The following is a 19,558-nucleotide window of genomic DNA, read 5'->3' on the forward strand; positions in this document are numbered from 1 at the left end:
TTTAAAAATAGCATGGATATTTCATGCAATATAAATAATAAATATTTAAAAATAACATGGATATTTCATGCAATATAAATAATAAATCTTTAAAAATAACATGGATATTTCATGCAATATAAATAATAAATCTTTAAAAATAACATGGATATTTCATGCATGTTTAATCAGAAAAAGCTTGAAAGGGTACCGTTTCGAATCGAATGTATGCTTTTCGAAAAAATGGAGTCACTTGAATCTTATATATTAATCTCATTAAAAAATTGAATGCTCTACGAGTTGTCAAAATGCTTAAGCTCTGATGAAAGATTTAAACTAGAAAAATTCAAAACTATGATTTTACAAAAGAATTAAGTCATTGCCCCAAAATACAATTTTCTATTCCTATATCTTTGCAACCTGATGGTGAAAACCTCCGATATTTCAAGCTTAGATTATTTTTATCTAAGTTCTAACAGACTTCATAATTTGAAATGTCTAAGGACTGCGACATTGGGGGTTTAAGATAAAGAGATTATAAAAAATGGTTTCTAGCAAAAATTCAATTACCACTTGAAATAGGATAAACATTTCAGATTTTTGTTGTGACTCTTAAAATGTGGTAATTTCTTGAATTTTCATTTTAGAATTAAAAAAAACATCTTTTTTATTCCAGGCAGTTGAGAGAGCTAACATTGACAAAACTCCTCTCCAGGAGGCGAAACTACCAATTGTCTGGGTTCTGGGAGGACCTGGATGTGGAAAGGGAACCCAGTGCGACAAGATTGTCGCCAAGTACGGGTTTACTCATCTCTCCTCCGGGGACCTGCTCCGAGAGGAAGTTGGATCCGGCTCCGAGAGAGGAAAGCAGTTGACAGCAATCATGGAGAAGGGAGAACTAGTTCCTCTGGTAACATTTTTCATACGTCAACCTGCAGGATTATCCACAAAGGATGAGACTGTAAAGACGACCTGAAACTCTTTAAATATGACGAAAGTTAAGTTAAGTTTTCTACCGTGAATAAGATCTTTTAAATAGGTTATTAAATGATTTGGCAAAGAAAGAAACAAGCTTGCAGTTGTAGGAGATCATGAATATAAGGAGACAGACAGTATAAATTTCTTGCAGTCGTCTCTGAAGTCTCATCCTTTATGGGTAACCCTGTACTTTAACATTACAAGTATGATTGTTGAAACAATAATTTTACAAGATTTCCCTAGTCCTGACATTTTTTAACAAGTCGTCTCTCAACTGTCATATTTCGTGGGACACCCTGTAAATATCTCTTCTGATAAATATTTTACTCGACTCCTTGCCTTAATTTATATTTTATTGTCTATTTTTCTATATTTTTCTCATTCTCTTTCACTTAATCTTATTTTAATCTATTTATAATTATCTTTTCAGTTTTTATAAGATTTAACGAATTCAATGATTTTTGGTTTCTTCTTATGACAGAACTCTGATTTTTGAACTATCTAAGGTTTTACGTTTTATTTTTGAACACTTATTGATTAAAATCCTACCCTAGGCTGTAGTGCTGGACCTCTTGGCCGAGGCCATGCTAGCCAAACTCTCCGGATCCAAGGGATTCCTCATCGACGGGTATCCTCGTGAGGTCGCCCAGGGCGAGGAGTTCGAGAAAGAGATCGCTCCCTGCGCTCACATTCTGTACTTCGAGGTCAGCGACGAGACAATGACTCAGAGACTACTGAAGCGCGGTCAGACCTCCGGCCGTGTAGACGATAACGAGGAGACGATCAAGAAGAGGCTCGATACATTCCACAAGCACTCTGAGCCCGTAATTGCAGCATACGCATCCAAGTGCTCCAAGGTTAGTATCTTGTAGTTAGTAGGGTCTGGAGTCAAGAGTTACATATTTTAAGCAGTCTCAAGTCGAATTGAGCAAACCTAGTACTTTCTTAAAGCAATTAACGTTTATACATTTTTTAAAATGATTCATTCTTTTAAATTTATTTTAATTTCCTCATTAGTCCCTAAAATCCCAATTTAGAGCAATTAAAGATCCAAAACGATGTGGAACACCCTGTATATTTAAAGTTTTAAAAACTCGGTTTTATTTATTTCTAGTTCTTAAAGGACCTTTTTTGAAGACCGGGTTGGTTTTACGTATTTCTAGTTCTTAAAGATCACTTTTCATATTTCTAGTTCTTAAAAAAATCGGTTTAACATATTTCCAGTTCTTTAAGATCGGTTTTTATAGATTTCTAGTTCTTGAAGATCAGTTTTTATATATTTCTAGTTCTTGAAGATCAGTTTAACATATTACTAGTTCGAAAAAGTCAGTTTTACATATTCTTATCTTAAAAGACAGTTTTATATATTTTTGGTCTTTTTTTAATAGATCTAGTTTTCAAAATACTGTTTTACACAAATCTAGTGATCGACAGTGTGAGCTTTACAGTAAAACAATACTTATATTTCTCTTACAATAGGTTTGGTATTGCATACTTCTTTCAAATATTCTCTTTCATTCAGATCCCTGCAGAGAGAGCAGTTGATGAGATCTTTGCTGATGTCTGCGCTGCTCTGGACAAACTGTAAATACAGGCGCTAACAAACATGCACTGAAGAGATCCTTGCAGTATGGTAGACCTACCCGGAGAAATATCAGAACGGAGCCATACATTTCAATGAAAACTATGGCACAGTGCAATCCAACAAGCATTGTTTATGTATCTCAAAAACATAATTTATTGTTAAAATCTATTTATTTATAACAATTTTCAATTTTAATTCATCATGTTGAGAAAAAAGATAATAACAGGGTTACCCAAAAATAATGAGACTTCAAAGATGTCTGTTACCGTATATTCATGATCTCTGCAACTTCAAACTTTTTATTTTATGTTTTAAATAATTGATTAAGCCATCTATAGACTACATTCAAGACGACTTAATTTAAACTTGGGATCGTCATATTTGAGGAGTTTTAAGTCGTCTATACAGTCTCATCCTTTGTGGGTAACCCTGTATGGTAGAAAGAAGGAAGATAAACAGAATAAACAGTTAAACTCGTCTATTGGTTACACAGTATAGGAGGCCCTGAAAAAAACTTAGGAATAAAGCGACGATTATTAAATCATCTTTGTTAATTTGAGTCATGCGGATTTTTAACAACCTCAAAACTAATTTTTGCAATTGTAGAAGTTATCAAGCAACAGAAACGATCATTAAAATGTTTAGTTTTCAAAGTCTCCGCTAGTCTTAGAACACCAATTTGGAATGATCATTAGACGAAAGAACTTGTTGAATACAATTTTTTGACGTTTATTGATATTAAAAAATTAAATATTATCTTAGTATCGAGTTATGTTGGATTTTATATTTTTTTCCGTCATAGCTTCGGGAAATATTAATGATCTGATTAAATGTTTTCATTACAAATAAAAGACTTTTTCTTCGTCAAGCTGTTCGAAATACTGTACTAAATTTTTCACCAAAACGGGAAGAATGCCTAAAACCTTTGTGCTCTAGACTGACATTCAGTGCCAGGTTCGGAACTTTCGTCCCTTGACACTAACTCAACGCTTTCACTTTATAATCACTCTACCAAAATACTAAAAAGAAATAAAAATAAAAAATCATAAAAATTATATTAAAACATCCATCATGGCATGTACTGGAAGTACAAAATATTTCAGTACAACTATCTTTATCATCAAAACTATATAACTATCAATGCAAAATGTTTCAAAATAAAAACAAAGTCTTTTAAACAATTTTATGAAAACTTTATTATGTAGAATATATTTAAAATATTTAATATTAATAAATTATCATGTGTCTGGGTAAGAAAGTACGAATGGTCAAGAAAAGATGAAAATGGCAGCCGTAAACCAAAATGGCGGCGGTTTAGTAAACCAAAATTTCCCGCATTTAACGTATCCGAGAAAGAACGACCATTTGATAAATTTGCTCTATGCGTCTAAAATCAGATGAGACGCCTGGGTGTGTTTGTGTACACTGTGTAGTGTTGAGGTTAATCACAGTCTAACCAGGGTGCATTAGGGTTTGGGCAGTTTATTCCTTCCCAGCCGACTTCTGAGATAGAGTTTTTCTCAATTCCTCCTGAACATAAAACATTTAGAATTTATCCGATATCCAGGTCTCGATTATCTAATCAAAATCATGATAAAAATAATCCAAAGTCAATGATTTTATCAATTATCAATAACAAAATACAAAAAGCACCAAAGTCATGAAAAATCAGTAGATTAAAATCTATCAGATTCAGAAATTATCAACAAAATCGTAAAACAGATATTATTATCAACCAGAGACTAACACATATGTGTTTCAGATCTGTTCAGAACGCGTTTAGTAGGTTCCCTTTACCCCAATAGCTAATATATATATATCTTAGCTATAGCTGGCCAAACGGCTCGACCGAATGGGCTGAAATTTTTTGAGGGAACCCATGGGTCCCCGTGGAGTAACGTAGGCTAAAATTTGATTTTTTTCTTCAAAAATCGAAAATAATTCGAAAATAATTTTTTCCCCTTCAAAATTGAATTTTTTTTTCTACGGGCAACGCCGGGCACTTCAGCCAGTCATCTTAAGCGGATTTCCCCCGTTTCCACATAACTTTTACTTAATTTCTTCAATTTAAAAATTTACGCTATGGTTTAAGCTATATCCCAGCCAAAAGTTTTAATCTTAGATATCTTTCTTGTCATTATAAAAACTAGGATTTTTTTAAAAGGAATTTTTACCTGAAGGTCTTTGGTTTTCTTGGCCTCTGCAAGCGGTTGAACGGAACGAAGACCGTTAACGATATCCCTAGTTTTGCCAAAATAGATCTCGTTCAGGGTCATTCGGATCTTGTTCTCCATGTCCTCTATTAATCGACCTGAATCAAGTTTAACATGAAAAAGTTTCGATTTTTTTCGTTTAAAAGTTTCCAAAAAATCACACAAGGTTTTCTACAGTGATAACCAGAAAACTCTGGAAAAGTCGACTTTTAAACTCAAGTTATGACTTTTAATAGCGCACTGAACATGAGACACAGCAATTGTGCAACGTAAACAGACCCATTTTACCTAATATGTAATTTAATAACTTTCAAGTAAAGCTATTTGCGTTAAACAACAACAGAACACTTCAGAAATGCTATAATGTCGTCTATTTATTCTACAGTTTTCTGGTTATGACTGTATAAGCTCTATTGTCTTGAAAAAAAAACTTAACAGAATGTAAATTCTTAACTTTTATTTACGAGTAGGGAGGATGAAACAATCTTAAAAATTCTAAATTTAAGGTCTGCATACTTTTTCTTTCTCTCTCTGTTAGTCTGCTAATGTGATGGGTTCGGATCCAGTTACAAATATCACATTTCATTGAAAAAATTAAAAATTTCTAAACATTTTTAGCGCATTTTCCTTTTCAAATATCAATAATAATAATAATAATAATAATAATAATGCAGGTGTTTGTGGCATATTTTCTAGCTTCCTAAACACAAGTCCTGACAGTTGAATCGTGAAAACTAAGTAAAGAGTGTATACCTATATTTGCAATATGCGGGCTAGCTTCACTGACGGACGCATCCTGCTCAATCTGGCGAGTCAAGGATCCGCCGAGGTTCATGGTTCCGCTTCGAGGTTTGTTCGTCTGCAACCAGAGCATACAGGTAGAGGTCAGTTTGTAATGAGCACTTCGTCCGCTAGATTTCTCTTGAACCTCAACCACGTGGATAGAGTCCCAACATCCTTTGATCTTCTTGGAATCTCCATCTCCGGCTTTCTTGATTAATATCACACCTGAACAAAAGTTGCATGTTAAATGTTTTTCTTAATCGCGTAAATGTCGATTTAACAAAGCGCTTTATTTAATTTTCTTCCTTAAAAGAACTGTCGGCGTAAAAAAAATAACATTGCCTTCTAAGAGTTCCATGCCCGATTCACGGCCGTACTCAAAAGAATTTAATCTGGGCTAACATGAGGACGATATCGTTGTTATATATCTTGGAAAGAGATAAATTCTGTCCAATTCATTCATTGTCTATCTAGAGAATCCGCATTAGAAAAACTAGTTTAGGAAATCTTAATATTTTTTGCCGCAGGGAAATGTGCCTTCTGGAGGGTCACTTGGAATCACGTGGACGGAAGTTTGAGTGAAAATGCGAAATTAAAAGAACAATTTTAAAAATAAAAAGTATCAGTAAAATCTGTTCTCTTGATTCTTGTACCTGCAAACCCATGTTCTAGATCCCAAAGGTACACTGAGGACACTCCGCCCTCAAAGTACATCTCTCTATACTGATCGAAGGCGTTGTTCGCGTCTATTTCCAGTTTCCGGAGTCGATCCGAGGGCATAGCTCCATCCTCTAGCGGAGGTTCGTAATTATTACTCCAGGGAGATCTAGTATTGATAGATTTTATTAAATTTTTCAAGATATTGAGATGTCTCTTCTACTGAGCAAGAACGGATATCTCTACAGATGAGGAAGGACGGATATCTCTACTAATGAGTAAAGACGAATATCTCTACACTGAGCAAGGACGGATGTCTCTACTGATGAGAAAGGATGGATATTTCTACTAATGAGTAAGGACGGATATTTCTACTTATAAGTAAGAACGGATATCTCTACACTAAGTTAGGACGTATACATCTACTAATGACTGAGGACTGATATCTCTACTGCTGAGTCAGGACGGATATCTCTACTAATGAGCAAAGACGGATATTTCAACTGATGAGAAAGGACAGATATCTCTACTAATGAGCAAAGCCGGATATTTCAACTGATGAGAAAGGACGGATATCTCTAATAATGATTAAGGACTGATTTCTCTACTACTGATTAAGGACAAATATCTCCACTACTGAGCAATAACGGATACGTATTCTATGGTACAAGGACGTATATCTCTACTGACTAAAAAGAACGGATATTTCTACTGATGAGCAAGGACGGATATTTCTACTTATGAATAAGGACGGATATCTCTACTACTGAGCAAGGACGGATATCTCTACTGATGAGTAAGGACGGATATTTCTACTAATGAGTAAGGACGAATATTTCTACCAATGAGCAAAGATGAATATTTCTACTAATGAGTAAGGACAGAGATATCTACACTGAGTAAGGATGGATATCTCTACTACTGTTTCATGACAGATATTTCTTCTACTGAGTTAGGACGTATACCTCTACTAATGAGCAAGGACGGATATCTCTACTGATGAGAAAGGACGGATATCTCTAAAAATGAGTAAGAACGGAATCTCTCCTGGTAAATAAGGACGGATATCTCTATTTAGTAAGCACAGGTATCTCGACAGATAATTACGAACGGATATCGCTACTGATGAGCAAGGACTGATATCTCTACTAATAAGTAAGGACAGGTATCTGGACTGATGACTACGGACTGATATCTCTACTGATGAGTAAGGACGGGTATCTCTACTTTTAAGTAATAACGGATATCTCTCCTGGTAAATAAGGACGGATATCTCCACCACTGGGCAAGAACGGATATTTCTTCTACTGAACAAGGACGTATATCTCTACTGATAAATAAGAACGGATATTTCTACTCATGAGAAAGGACGGATATCTCTAACCTTGGCTCATGACAGATAATTCTTTTACTTAGTTAGGACCTATACCTCTACTAATGATTAAGAACGGATATCTCTACCACTGAGAAAGGACGGATATCTCTACCACTGAGAAAGGACGGATATCTCTACCACGGATTCAGAACGGATATCTCTACCACGGATTCAGAACGGATATCTCTACCAAGGATTCAGAACGGATATCTCTACCACGGATTCGGAACGGATATCTCTACCACGGATTCAGAACGGATATCTCTACCACCGAGTAAGGACGGATATCTCTACCACGGATTCAGAACGGATATCTCTACCACGGATTCAGAACGGATATCGCTGCTACCAAATAAGGACGGATATTTTTACAGCTAATTAAGAGTTGATTTCTCTTCTACTGAGTAAGAAAGAATTTCTCTTCTTTGCAAGGACGGACATTCTCTAAAACTTCTGACAATGAGTAAGGACGAGTATCTCTACTACCAAGTAAGGACGGATACCTATATGAATCTCCATCTCTATTATAATCACAAAGAAGATAATCCTTCCCAAACTGCTTGTCTCGGGCAATCTTTAATGGTTGATCCACCGAAGAGAGAAGATCCTCGCAAAGATCTGGAACTAGATCTATCAAATCAGAAAGATTTTTCTCTATTTGTTGAGGAGGCAACCGTCTCATCAGATCCAAGGCACAGTCCAGTTGCTGTTCCGACATTTTACTCTGAAATAATCAATATTATAACTAACCCCTAAATAATTATCATTTCTGTCAGATTGGAAACTATCTTATTACAGTCTGGCACTTGTGCTCTCTGTCAGTCTTCTCCACTGTAAATACAGAAAAATATACATTTACTGAAATTTAAACATATTATTCTCTTATTCAAGGGGTTTACAAACACTATCAACAATAAAGAGATAGAGAGGGAGTATTATTATTAAATAGTTAGTGACTCACTTACGCCCTTGCCCTATCTATCGGCACACACTTAAAAATCTTCCAAAATCAGAGACAAATTCAAACCTAAACCGAAATAACTCAGAATAGTCGTCTTTGAACTGTTATGAAGCTAAAACGTATATTTTCTTGTTTTCTTATGAAAAATAAAGAAATTAGTGTAAAACAAGAAAAAAAGGATAAACATTAGAAATATGAAGTTGTTACTTTGATTTAACTCGTACAAAATAGTTTTAAACTTTAAAGAGAAGACACCCATGGACGGATGTTGAAACCTTGAAACTTACAATAACTCCTGTATACGACTCTGCACCCTGAGTAGAGATAAACACTGGCGTCACAGCGCTGGAGCAAAAATAAATCCCAACTTTCTTAATTAGGGATAGAAGAATATAATGGGTGACGATGTAGCCCTGAAGGATGATAATATCCCACCAATCCAGGAAGAGCTATTTCGTCTTTATAGTCAGGGATACGTCACAGATATAACTCTAACCTGCGAGGACGGAAAAATATTTGAAGCTCACAAAGTTATTCTTTCTGCCAGATCAAACTATTTTTACAATTTAATCCCTAAGCTGAAAGGTGACCCTGTGATATTTTTAAAGGGTGTTAAGGGAATGTATTTAGAGAAGATATTAAAATATGTCTACAGTGGAACTGCAGTAGTTCCAAGAACACAGCTCAGATCACTGTTCGATGTGGCAAGATCACTGCAGATCAAAGGACTAGTTGAACTATCACAAACAGAGCTTGGTAAAGGTTTACCAGGAGCTGGATGCTCTAAGAACCTGACGCTGTCTCCCGCCAGTAATAAATCAGACCCTGATTCATTTAGATACAATCAGTCAACTAGAGAAGCCAGAGAAATAGCACTAAAACAACAGCAAAAACTTTATGATAAATTTAGCTCTAGTAATTACAAGAAACCCAGTGGTAGGGGTAGTCAAACCGAACCTGGCAAGACTCCAACCAAGAGAGGGAAAGGGAGTAAGGAACCAGAGAATCAGGATGAAGAATCATTCACTTTTAAGTACGAGCATATATCAGATGATAGTGACGATGTTGATAACGACGATGCTAACGATTCAGATTTTTACCTGCAAAATAAGAACGGACTAGGTGGAGGAGGAGCTAGTGGTAAATATTCATTGAAGAAAAGACGAGGCCGACCTCCCAAGTCAGGAAGTAGTAGAAAAGTATCCAAGTCTAGCAGTGAGGCTGAGTCTGATAGTTCTGATGATACTAATGATGAACCTGCGAAGAAAGACGATTTCTCCAACAGCAGTGAAAGTGACTCTGAGAGTGATAATAGCGATCTAGACTCGGAAGATACTGAAAGTGAGACCAAGGGTTCGGAAAGGACAAAGAAAAGCTATTCCCACTCCAAAAGAGAACCTAGTCTAAGTTTAGATGATTATTTAGAGTCTCCCAAGAGAACGTATCGCAGACCGTTAAAAGGACCTGAGGTCAATGGTCAGCATGTTTTAACTGTTCAATGCAAGGTTAGTGCAAATAAGCATGTCAGCCAATAATCTTAAAAGCATTTTTTATCTCAAGATGTTATTTATATTTGATAAAATAAATTATGATATTTTAATAAATAATAAAAGACAATGGTTAAATATGAATTTGAATAAAAATAAAAATGTAAAACTAATACTCCTATATATGGAAAATATATTTTAAATTTAACTAAATGAATAAATCAAAAACAAAAAGATATATTTGTATAGCCTCTTAATATTACTAAAAATAAACCATAATATTTTGCTTATAACAGTTACACCAGATATTACTAGGCTAAAAAATAGTTTAGAGAAGTTGAACATTTTCTGAGTCGGGCAATTTAGTGTTTATTAACAGTAAGTGGTTGCAGGATTGTCAATTTAGTGTTTATTAACAGTAAGTGGTTGTAGGATTGTCAATTTAGTGTTTATTAACAGCAAGTGGTTGTAGGATTGGCAATTTAGTGTTTATTAACAGTAAGTGGTTGTAGGATTGTCAATTTAGTGTTTATTAACAGTAAGTGGTTGTAGGATTGTCAATTTAGTGTTTATTAACAGTAAGTGGTTGTAGGATTGTAAGAATAATTTTAAGTGACCCTCCAGGCAACGATGGCAATGCCCATTTCACAACGGTATCCTTGGGGAACCGTTATCTGATAAATAATGTGGAAGATATTTTCGTTTTTCTAGGTTTTACAATGTTAATTCTGACAATTCATAACTGTTTTCCTGTAGCAGAAACGCGCACGTCACTTTTGTAGAGAACTCGCAATTAAAATTAATCAGTTTTCTAAACTATAAACCAGACCTTAGGATCCATTTAATGTTGATGCGGATCCGGATCCTGGATCCGCACTGGAAAAATGGATCCGGATCCAGGTCATCCAGATTTACTGAATTTTTTTTAACCCTATTCCCGCTGGGGGGGGGTCAATTTGACCCCCCACCCTGTAGTTTTTTTTACATAACTCAAAAAGTATTGCTCTGAGGCTGTTGAAATTTTCTGACTTTTCTTACATACCCAAAGCCCTCCCTTTAGGCCTAAAACCGGGCTTTAATACTAACTGCCTGAGTCCTCAGGCACACTGCCTGAATGACTGTTTTTGCCTGTAACAAACTAAATCTTTGTTTTCACCCACTTTCACTTATCAGATTTTGATAAAATTTAGCTTTTTGGAAAGCCTATGACATAAGGAAACGGATTGCACAAGTTTTGCGAAAAAAAATTGCAAATTTTTTGCAAACAACCTGTCAAAGGAAATTTGCACATTTTTAGTTTTTCTTGATTAAAAATCAGGTTATTTAAAATTTTGCAAAAATTTTTGCATATTTGAAATGGCATGGTCAAGGGCTTTTCAAAAATGTATAATTTGTCATTTTTTGGACAAATTTTTTTTGCAAACATTTTTACTGTAAAACTGAATTTTGCGATAAAAAATTCAATTTTCGCAAATTTGCAAATTTTTTTGCAGATTCTAAAAGTAGAGCACAAGAGCTTTCTAATGATGTATCATTTGTCATATTTGGACATAAAACATGGGATTTAGAGGGGGGGGGGGCAAATTGACCCCCCCCCCCAGCGTATCCTGGTTTTTAGTACCCCAGCAGGGATAGGGTTAACAAAAAATAATTTAAAATTTTTTGTTTAATTTTTTTTTCGCTTATTTTTATCCTAAACTTGATTAACCATTCAGAAATGTGGAGTTTTTAAAATCTCTCTTTTTTCAAAAGTTCAGATTTGGGTTTTAGGAGTAAAGAGTATTTTTTGTAGTTTTTGGTTGATATTTTACCCCTTGGATCCGGATCCAGAAAGCCCAAATCTTGCGGATCCTAAGCACTGCTATAAACAATATCATATAATTTTATATTTTATCAGAAAAAGGTTTTAGGGGTACCGTTATGAATCGGGTATTGCCATCTTTGCATGGAGGGTAACTTGAAAAGACACTTTTATTACCTTTAAGAATGGATAGAATTACTTAATTTCATTTCTCTTTGCGGTTTAACCAACAATTAACTCACCATGGGATTAAAATTAGATTAACCAAATCCATCTTTTTAATAGTTTCCAGCTCTGATAGTTTTAAGTTAAATATTGTTTAGGGTAAGCGAGCTGAACTCCATCTTGCCAGGTTCTGTAATGGAGCCAAAGGGAAGAGTGTTCTCTACAAGAACTCATGGATAACTCCAGATGATTATGAAAAAGTAAAATTTGTTAAAATATAAATTAAGAAAAAATTTATTAAAAAAAAATAATTCATAAGTAAAAAATTGGTACCAATATGTACAATTTTTGGAAGGGTCATGCTTTATGCTTTCTGAATAGTAACCATACCATTGATTTTTAACTTACGATAAAAAAAACAGAGTTTGAAAGTTTTTTAACTACGTCTTTTTCTTTCAATTTTTTATTTCCTTTTTAGGCGTGTGGAAGTAAATCTAAAAAATATTTGGATTCTATCACTACAGATTATGGTCCTCTGAAAACATTAACTGTATCAGGTATTAATAAAAACAAGAACAAACATTTTTAAGATTTAGAGTTGATTTTTTTTAGTTTTCTAATATTTAAGGTTTATTGGCATAAAAGAAGCTCAATATACAAAAATATTGAATGTTTTCATTTTACAAAATTATGATACATCTTATGGTGTCTTTGTAAAAAATCTCCATGTTTTTGAAAATTGAGGATGCATAACTATAAATTTGTTTATTTTCAGGATTTTTGAAACCCCATGCAAGAAAATGTAAATGTAACGTATGCAATGATGAAGAACCTGAGATATCCTCTAAGGTTTCAAAAGACTCGAAAGATGAAACCTCAGCTAAACCAACTAAAAGCATTCCAGAACAGAAGACAACCGATTTAACGAATAAGGACTCTGACAGTCCTCAGACCAAACGGAGGAAGGTTGAACTGTCGGATAATAGTAGTAAACATAAACTCCGAACTACGGAGGATACTCCAGTAGATCCTGTCACAACCCCAGTTAGTTTAACCAATGAGGATCAGACTAAGATCAAGGATAATAAGGACGGAATGACTCCGAAACCTCCTCCACAAATCAATTCTCCTGTAAAGTCTCAGCCCGGTAAGATTGGTGAAATATTGAGTCCTCCTACCTTAACAACAACTAAAACTACAACATCGGCTCTGACAACATCTTTATCTAGTATCTCAACCTTCTCCCCGTCCTCGGCCAGTTCCCTTTCTCCCACCTTCATCAGTCTTTCTTCTGCTGGAGTTCCCCAAATTAATTCTAAAACCTCTCTAGGCTCATCTATGATTCCCTTCCCCTCCAAACTGAGTGGAATTCCTTCTCCTAGCGGTAGTTCTAGTAACCTTCAGCGGCCTATGCAGTCATCAACCCATCTAGGGTACATGGGGACAAGTAACTCCATACAGACCTGCGCACCCAATCAACAGATACAGGCAGTAAAACAAGAAATGAAGATGTCTCAACCCCAGCCAGTGATGAAACCCCAGACTCCAGTTCATGTTAGTATTCCAATCAGTCAGCAACAACCTTCTCCCTACCAGGTTCAGAAGTCTAGGATAGGAGCTGTGATGCAGGTGAGGTGCAAGGCTATTGCTGCCTACTTGTATGTAAGCAAGTATGAGTCAGGATCTAAGGGGAAGTGTATACTACTAGGAGATGAATGGTTAACCCCAAATGAGTTTGAGGAGAAATCCGGGAGTAAAGCTAAGAAATACCTGTCTAGTATAAAGTGTCTAGGTAGACCCTTGAGAGCTTATGTGAACAGTGGAGAGTTGAGAGGATCTAATCCTCCTCCTACTCCTAAACCTCAGAGGCTGACTAAACCTAAACCTCCGCAAGCAATTGCTCCAGCTCCAGGTCCTAGCCAGCTCCCAGGACAGCTCAGCATGTCACAACTCGGACTATCTCCGCAAGGAATGTCACCTGCTCACCTATCCCAGTCCTTGACCCCGGTAGCTATGATGGGAAGCGTGTCTATGTCCGGTCAGCCAATTCTCATCAATCAATCAAGCTTTTCTGTAGCGAACTCCAGTATGGGAAACCCAATCCTCACCCCCATGACCTTTACGCTGGCCCCGATGACGAATATTGATGTGCGACAGAGTATGCAGCAGCAACAACATCAACACATGCACGGCGGTCAGCATATGTGACCCGAACCCCCCGAGAAGTTTCTTCTAGGATTATGAACTTCTTTTCATCCGTCCTCACACTGCCTAGGCCTTCTTGTGATACACATTCTGTTACATTAGATAATATTCATTCAAAATCTCAAAAACAGCTTTTGGGTAACGAAATCTCAAGTTTAATTTGCCTAAATTGTATGCAAAAAAGTTAAATCTGATGCAATTTTAAGTTTTTATATACTCTCAAATGTCTTAGTACACGTGTAGATATGCACTCACATTCATATAATGGTTGATAGACAAATATTTGAAAAAGAGAAGACCCTTAAATCCGAAGTCTAACTTCGTTTATCACAATTATTGTTCGCGTTCTACAGTTGATAAATGGAATAATTAGTATTTTACAGTTTATGTTGCCTTAATATAAAAGTTTAATAAATATAATTTACGAGAATAACAGACAAAAGTATGAGAGATTTTAATAAACATTTGTGTTTAAAGACAACAGTCGCACCATAGGGAGGATAAAGTAGGATATATCAAATAAGAAGAATATGAGGTATAGGACTGGATGTAGGATATATTAAATAAGAAGAAGATGAGGTATAGGACTAGATGTAGGATATATTAAATAAGAAGAAGATGAGGTATAGGACTGGATGTAGGATACATTAAATAAGAAGAAGATGAGGTATAGGACTGGATGTAGGATACATTAAATAAGAAGAAGATGAGGTATAGGACTAGATGTAGGATATATCAAATAAGAAGAAGATGGGGTATAGGACTGGATGTAGGATATATTAAATAAGAAGAAGATGAGGTATAGGACTGGATGTAGGATGTATTAAATAAGTAGAAGATGAGGTATAGGACTAGATGTAGGATACATTAAATAAGAAGAAGATGAGGTAGGTATAGGACTAGATGTAGGATATATTAAATAAGAAGAAGAATAGGTATAGAACTGGATGTAGGATATATTAAATAAGAAGATGGGGTATAGGACTAGATGTAGGATATATTAAATAAGTAGAAGATGAGGTATAGGACTAGATGTGGGATATATTAAATAAGAAGAAGATGAGGTATAGGACTAGATGTAGGATATACTAAATAAGAAGAAGATGAGGTATAGGACTGGATGTAGGATATATTAAATAAGATGAGGTATAGGACTAGATGTAGGATATAATAAATAAGTAGAAGTTGAGGTATAGGACTAGATGTAGGATATATTAAATAAGAAGAAGATGAGGTATAGGACTAGATGTAGGATATATTAAATAAGAAGAAGATGGGGTATAGGACTGGATGTAGGATATATTAAATAAGAAGAAGATGAGGTATAGGACTAGATGTAGGATATATTAAATAAGTAGAAGATGAGGTATAGGACTAGATGTAGGATGCATCTCGTCAAATTTCTTGAACTGTTGAGCTGCAAGGTTTCTCTCCTCTGTGAGAACCAAAGTGTGATAAATCCGTGCTTGCAGATATAAACAATCCTTAACCCTGACAAAAAAAAAAATATTTTTAAAATATATAAAAAATAATCTAAAATTATTCTAAAAATATGAAAAAAATGATTCATGCACAATTCTCAGCAAAGGGGCTTCAAACAAAACTTTGTGTAACTATTAAAAAAAACGTTTTAAAAGCTCCGTTAATTTAACAAAATTCCAAAATACCTAAGGCTTTTTAATAACTGGTTTCTTCCGATAACTTAAAACAGTCTTGATGACAGGACTTAATATGACAAATGTGGTTTAAATCTGAAGTCTGACTGGCACCATTGCAAAGTGTATTATCGGGGAAAGTTATTTGAAATGAACCCTAACCTGTCCCAATCATTGATCTGGATAAACCCTTCCTTGGCTCGTCCAACATGCTCAGCTCCCTCCAGGAGTTCCATCCTCCTCTGTACAGGAACTAGGTCTGAGCTAGCAGCAACCTTGCACTTAGCTAACATCAACAACCCCCTGGACAAGTTAAATTAAATCAGAGTTTTATGGAAGTCTTATTTCCACATTCCTGATATACAAGTTTAACAGTTAAAAAAGACGATGAATCAACAATTTTTAACAAATGCCATTAAAAAGTTTAACCGAAAATATGTTACCTGCTCCTATCTCTCTTGGTACCATGAGCTAGTAAATATGTCAGACAATGTTTAACCAGCTGTAGAGCTCTAGCTGTACAACCCAGGGTTAGCTGGTTGTTAGCTATCTGTAGACAGATAAGACAGTGGAGATACTCCAGTCTATACTTAGCAGACAGGGACTCAGCAGCTAGCAAGTGTTCTATAGATCCTCCTGAATATACAGTCAATTGTTTTTGTTCTTGCTTAAACTTGATGAATCAGTCAGAGATAGTAAATCTTTTATTCTCTCTTTTTTCAACAGTTCAGAATTGGAGGTTGAGAGTAAATAGTTTTATTTTTGCAGTTTTTGGTTGATAATTTGCCCCTTGGATCCGGATCCGTGGATCCGAATATTTTGGCGGATCCACGAAGACAAAATTTTGCGGAATATAATATATACACTATACAGGGTGTAAAAAAGAAATCAATATGTATAAGGTGTATAAATAAAAATTAATGAATGAATTAATTTAAACCATTTAAAATACATTTACAGATATTTTATAACTACGCCACGCTTGGATGAGATACTTTCTAGAAATAATCTTTTTTGTTATGAAAATAAAAATGAAAAAAGTTTTGACTTTTCTTGGTTAAGAATATAGAATAGTTAGTTCCACACTCACAATATTTTCAATATAACTGAACAGATAGTACCTAGATCATTGCAGGCTGTCTGAATATCAGAAAGGATAATCAAGGCTCGGACCAAGGTTTCTTTACTAAGGGTACAGGTAGAAGCAGGCCTGCTCATATCAACCTTGGAGTAGGATGAAACTATGGTTTTGAGAATATCCCTCGATTGCTCCAGGTTTCCCTGTTTAAAGAGAAGTTCAGCTTTGTAAAGATCAAACTCTGGAATGTTTGAGAAGAGAAGATCTAGCGCGCTCCCTGCCTGAACCCAGTTCCCAGACAGGAGAGCGCGTGCAAACTCTATTCTTTCACGCGCTGTTTTCCAAACCTAAAATATTATTGAATTAAATAAACTTTTTCATATGGTCTGTAAGCATAATTTCAAGTGACCTACGAGCAAAGTTGGCGATGCCGGATTCTCAAGGGTACCTTTGAAACCCTTAGCTAATCAATGGTTTTGAAGATAATGTTGTTTTTCTAGACTTAAAAGTAAAAATGCGCAAGTCCGTTTTGTAGAGAAACCACAGTTGAAAATAATCGGGTTTCAAAATTATATACATTGAAATCTAATTCATGCTTAATCAGACAAAGGATTCTTTTGTAAATTGGACATTGTCATATTTGCACGTTCAGGGAGTGCCACTTGAAATACGCTTACAGTCCCTTTAGATCTAAATAACGGTTTTTTTCTTTTTAAAACTCGATTCTTTTACCGACAGATTCCATAATTTGAAAGATTGATAACTATTTCAGGAAAATAAGGAACAGGAAGTATCCAAGTTTAAATAACTAAGAATTATATTCAAATAAAATTAGACTTTTATGGAAATGACTTTACAAAACGAGAATTGGAGTCAGTCTTGTTATGAATCGTTATAAAATCTTTTTAGGTTGTCAATTTATTACAGAGCGTCTCCAAGCTTTAACGCCAAATTACGCACAGAATTTTCAACCCAGAAATGGATCGTTGGAAAATTTCCATATTTATGATATCAAGGAGTGGATTTTGAAGTTATAAATCTAACAAACCTTTGAGTATTGAGAGGTAGGACAGGGAAACAGTTTTGCACAAGTTTTAATAAGTGTATCCGCTTCAGTTCTGTATCCTTCCTGCTCTAGGCTTAGAGCTGTATTCACTAGTCCTAGCACCGTACACTCTCCTAGTACAGTGGGATATAGTTAGAATTGATGCAAATTAAAACGGAACGAAAAATGGGTCTATCAAAACCTAATGCTACTTTAATATCTTTCTAGACATTAATAACTTTTATCAGATTGCTTTTTAATTATTGAAAATGTCCATAATATTCCTTTTCTCTTAATTTAACGCTTGAAGACTATAAACATCTACAAGATTAATGAGTTACATGAAACAGATATCTTCATAAAACGTGTTGAATTCTACAAGATTAATGAGTTACATGAAACAGATATCTTCATAAAACGTGTTGAATTCTACGAGTTCTTTATTGCAGCCAAAATTAGAAACTAACTTAAATAGAGAAACTACAGTAAAAAATAATAATTTTTTAGTTAGAAATTCAAGGATATCTCATTTATAATTGATAAGACAAATGGTTTCAGGGTGGACAAATCGATGATCACTAAAAGTTTATTTTCTCCCTTTTTACTACTGAATGGATTGAACCCACCTTGATAGTTGATTCCATCTTTGTTGTTCTCCGTTGAGTTGAGCTGTAGGAGAAGTTGATTCACGGTCTGTGACATCATAGGTCGGCCCCAGGACGCCCAGACATTACTCCGAACCAAAAAGGAGTTCGTCTGTAACTCCATCAGGTTGTGTTTACAATTAATCACAGCGCTACGTGTCAGGACGTCTAGAATGTATCCGGGTCTGTCTCCGAACTCATCTACGTGTTTACAGAGAGAAAGCATGCCAAGACTCGCGAGGTATAGAAGAGAAAGCTTTTCACACTTAGATATACTCCGCTGGAGCAGAGCTATACTATCTCCAGGAGAAACTCTTGTTAACCAGGATAATGCATGCTGTAGTGCAGCATGATCCTTAGCCTCTTGTCCTATTGCTATCGCCTCTTTCACCGCCGCTAGAGACTCTGAGTTGTGTCCGAACCTAGCGTGGAGAGAGGCAAGGTTTAGATCCGCGTACCGGAAACTCTTCCTTGAATCCTCTAACGAGAGTTTAGAGTTGGTTGAAGAGAGGATATGATTTGATGCAGCGAACAAACTGTCTACAGCTCCCACAAATTCCTGCATACGGAGAGAGTTTAAGTAGGAGAGGAAGTACGCCTCAGAAAGACCTGAAACACAATCTTTTTTGTCTTAACTATCGCAATACTGATTTCTAGGCTTGTTTTAACTATCATAATCCTTGAACCTGGGTTGGTTAGAACTATCTTAATGCTTGTACCCGGTTGCTCTATCTGTTCTTGATATCTAGAGCTATCACAATCCTTGTAACCCGGTTGTTCTATTTGTCCTTGTATCTGGGTTGGGTGGAAATATCACAATCCTTGTAACCCGGTTATTCTATCTGTCCTTGTATCTGGGTTGGGTGGAAATATCACAATACTTGTAACCCGGTTGTTCTATCTGTCCTTGTATCTGGGTTGGGTGGAACTTTCACAATCCTTGTAAC

The 19,558-nt window shown here is 35.5% G+C and overlaps 3 protein-coding genes across 4 annotated transcripts in view; 1 reads left to right on the forward strand and 2 right to left on the reverse strand.

The window, feature by feature from the left end:
* LOC111710448 (uncharacterized) overlaps window positions 1-14,616 on the forward strand; it is an 18,132-nt gene extending 3,516 nt beyond the window's left edge. The window contains exons 2-10 of the mRNA XM_023484542.1: window positions 656-889; window positions 1,512-1,814; window positions 2,480-2,541; window positions 7,642-7,844; window positions 7,980-8,059; window positions 8,918-10,036; window positions 12,143-12,244; window positions 12,463-12,541; window positions 12,760-14,616. Of these exons, the coding sequence (XP_023340310.1) occupies window positions 656-889; window positions 1,512-1,814; window positions 2,480-2,541; window positions 7,642-7,844; window positions 7,980-8,059; window positions 8,918-10,036; window positions 12,143-12,244; window positions 12,463-12,541; window positions 12,760-14,192 (3,615 nt within the window). The 3' untranslated portion in view covers window positions 14,193-14,616. The remainder of the gene's footprint in view (window positions 1-655; window positions 890-1,511; window positions 1,815-2,479; window positions 2,542-7,641; window positions 7,845-7,979; window positions 8,060-8,917; window positions 10,037-12,142; window positions 12,245-12,462; window positions 12,542-12,759) is intronic.
* On the reverse strand, window positions 3,579-8,314 carry LOC111710438 (F-actin-capping protein subunit beta). The gene is made up of 5 exons (XM_023484528.1): window positions 8,074-8,314; window positions 6,192-6,364; window positions 5,509-5,763; window positions 4,717-4,853; window positions 3,579-4,072 (listed from the first exon to the last, which is right to left on the reverse strand). The coding sequence occupies exons 1-5, from the start codon at window positions 8,286-8,288 to the stop codon at window positions 4,025-4,027; spliced, it is 828 nt and encodes a 275-aa protein (XP_023340296.1). The 5' UTR covers window positions 8,289-8,314; the 3' UTR covers window positions 3,579-4,024.
* LOC111710434 (anaphase-promoting complex subunit 5) overlaps window positions 14,559-19,558 on the reverse strand; it is an 8,001-nt gene continuing 3,001 nt past the window's right edge. The window contains exons 6-12 of one of the 2 annotated variants that reach the window (XM_023484524.1): window positions 18,594-19,220; window positions 17,971-18,101; window positions 16,966-17,269; window positions 16,288-16,480; window positions 16,007-16,147; window positions 15,570-15,680; window positions 14,559-15,223 (exon numbers count right to left, since the gene is read on the reverse strand). In XM_023484524.1, the coding sequence (XP_023340292.1) occupies window positions 15,190-15,223; window positions 15,570-15,680; window positions 16,007-16,147; window positions 16,288-16,480; window positions 16,966-17,269; window positions 17,971-18,101; window positions 18,594-19,220 (1,541 nt within the window). In that variant the 3' untranslated portion in view covers window positions 14,559-15,189. Of the gene's footprint in view, window positions 15,681-16,006; window positions 16,148-16,287; window positions 16,481-16,965; window positions 17,270-17,970; window positions 18,102-18,593; window positions 19,221-19,558 lie in introns of both variants that reach the window. The other variant, XM_023484523.1, reaches the window with a different exon arrangement.

Source organism: Eurytemora carolleeae, unplaced genomic scaffold (assembly GCF_000591075.1).
Source record: "Eurytemora carolleeae unplaced genomic scaffold, Eaff_2.0 scaffold973, whole genome shotgun sequence".
Taxonomy (NCBI): Eukaryota; Metazoa; Arthropoda; class Copepoda; order Calanoida; family Temoridae; genus Eurytemora; species Eurytemora carolleeae.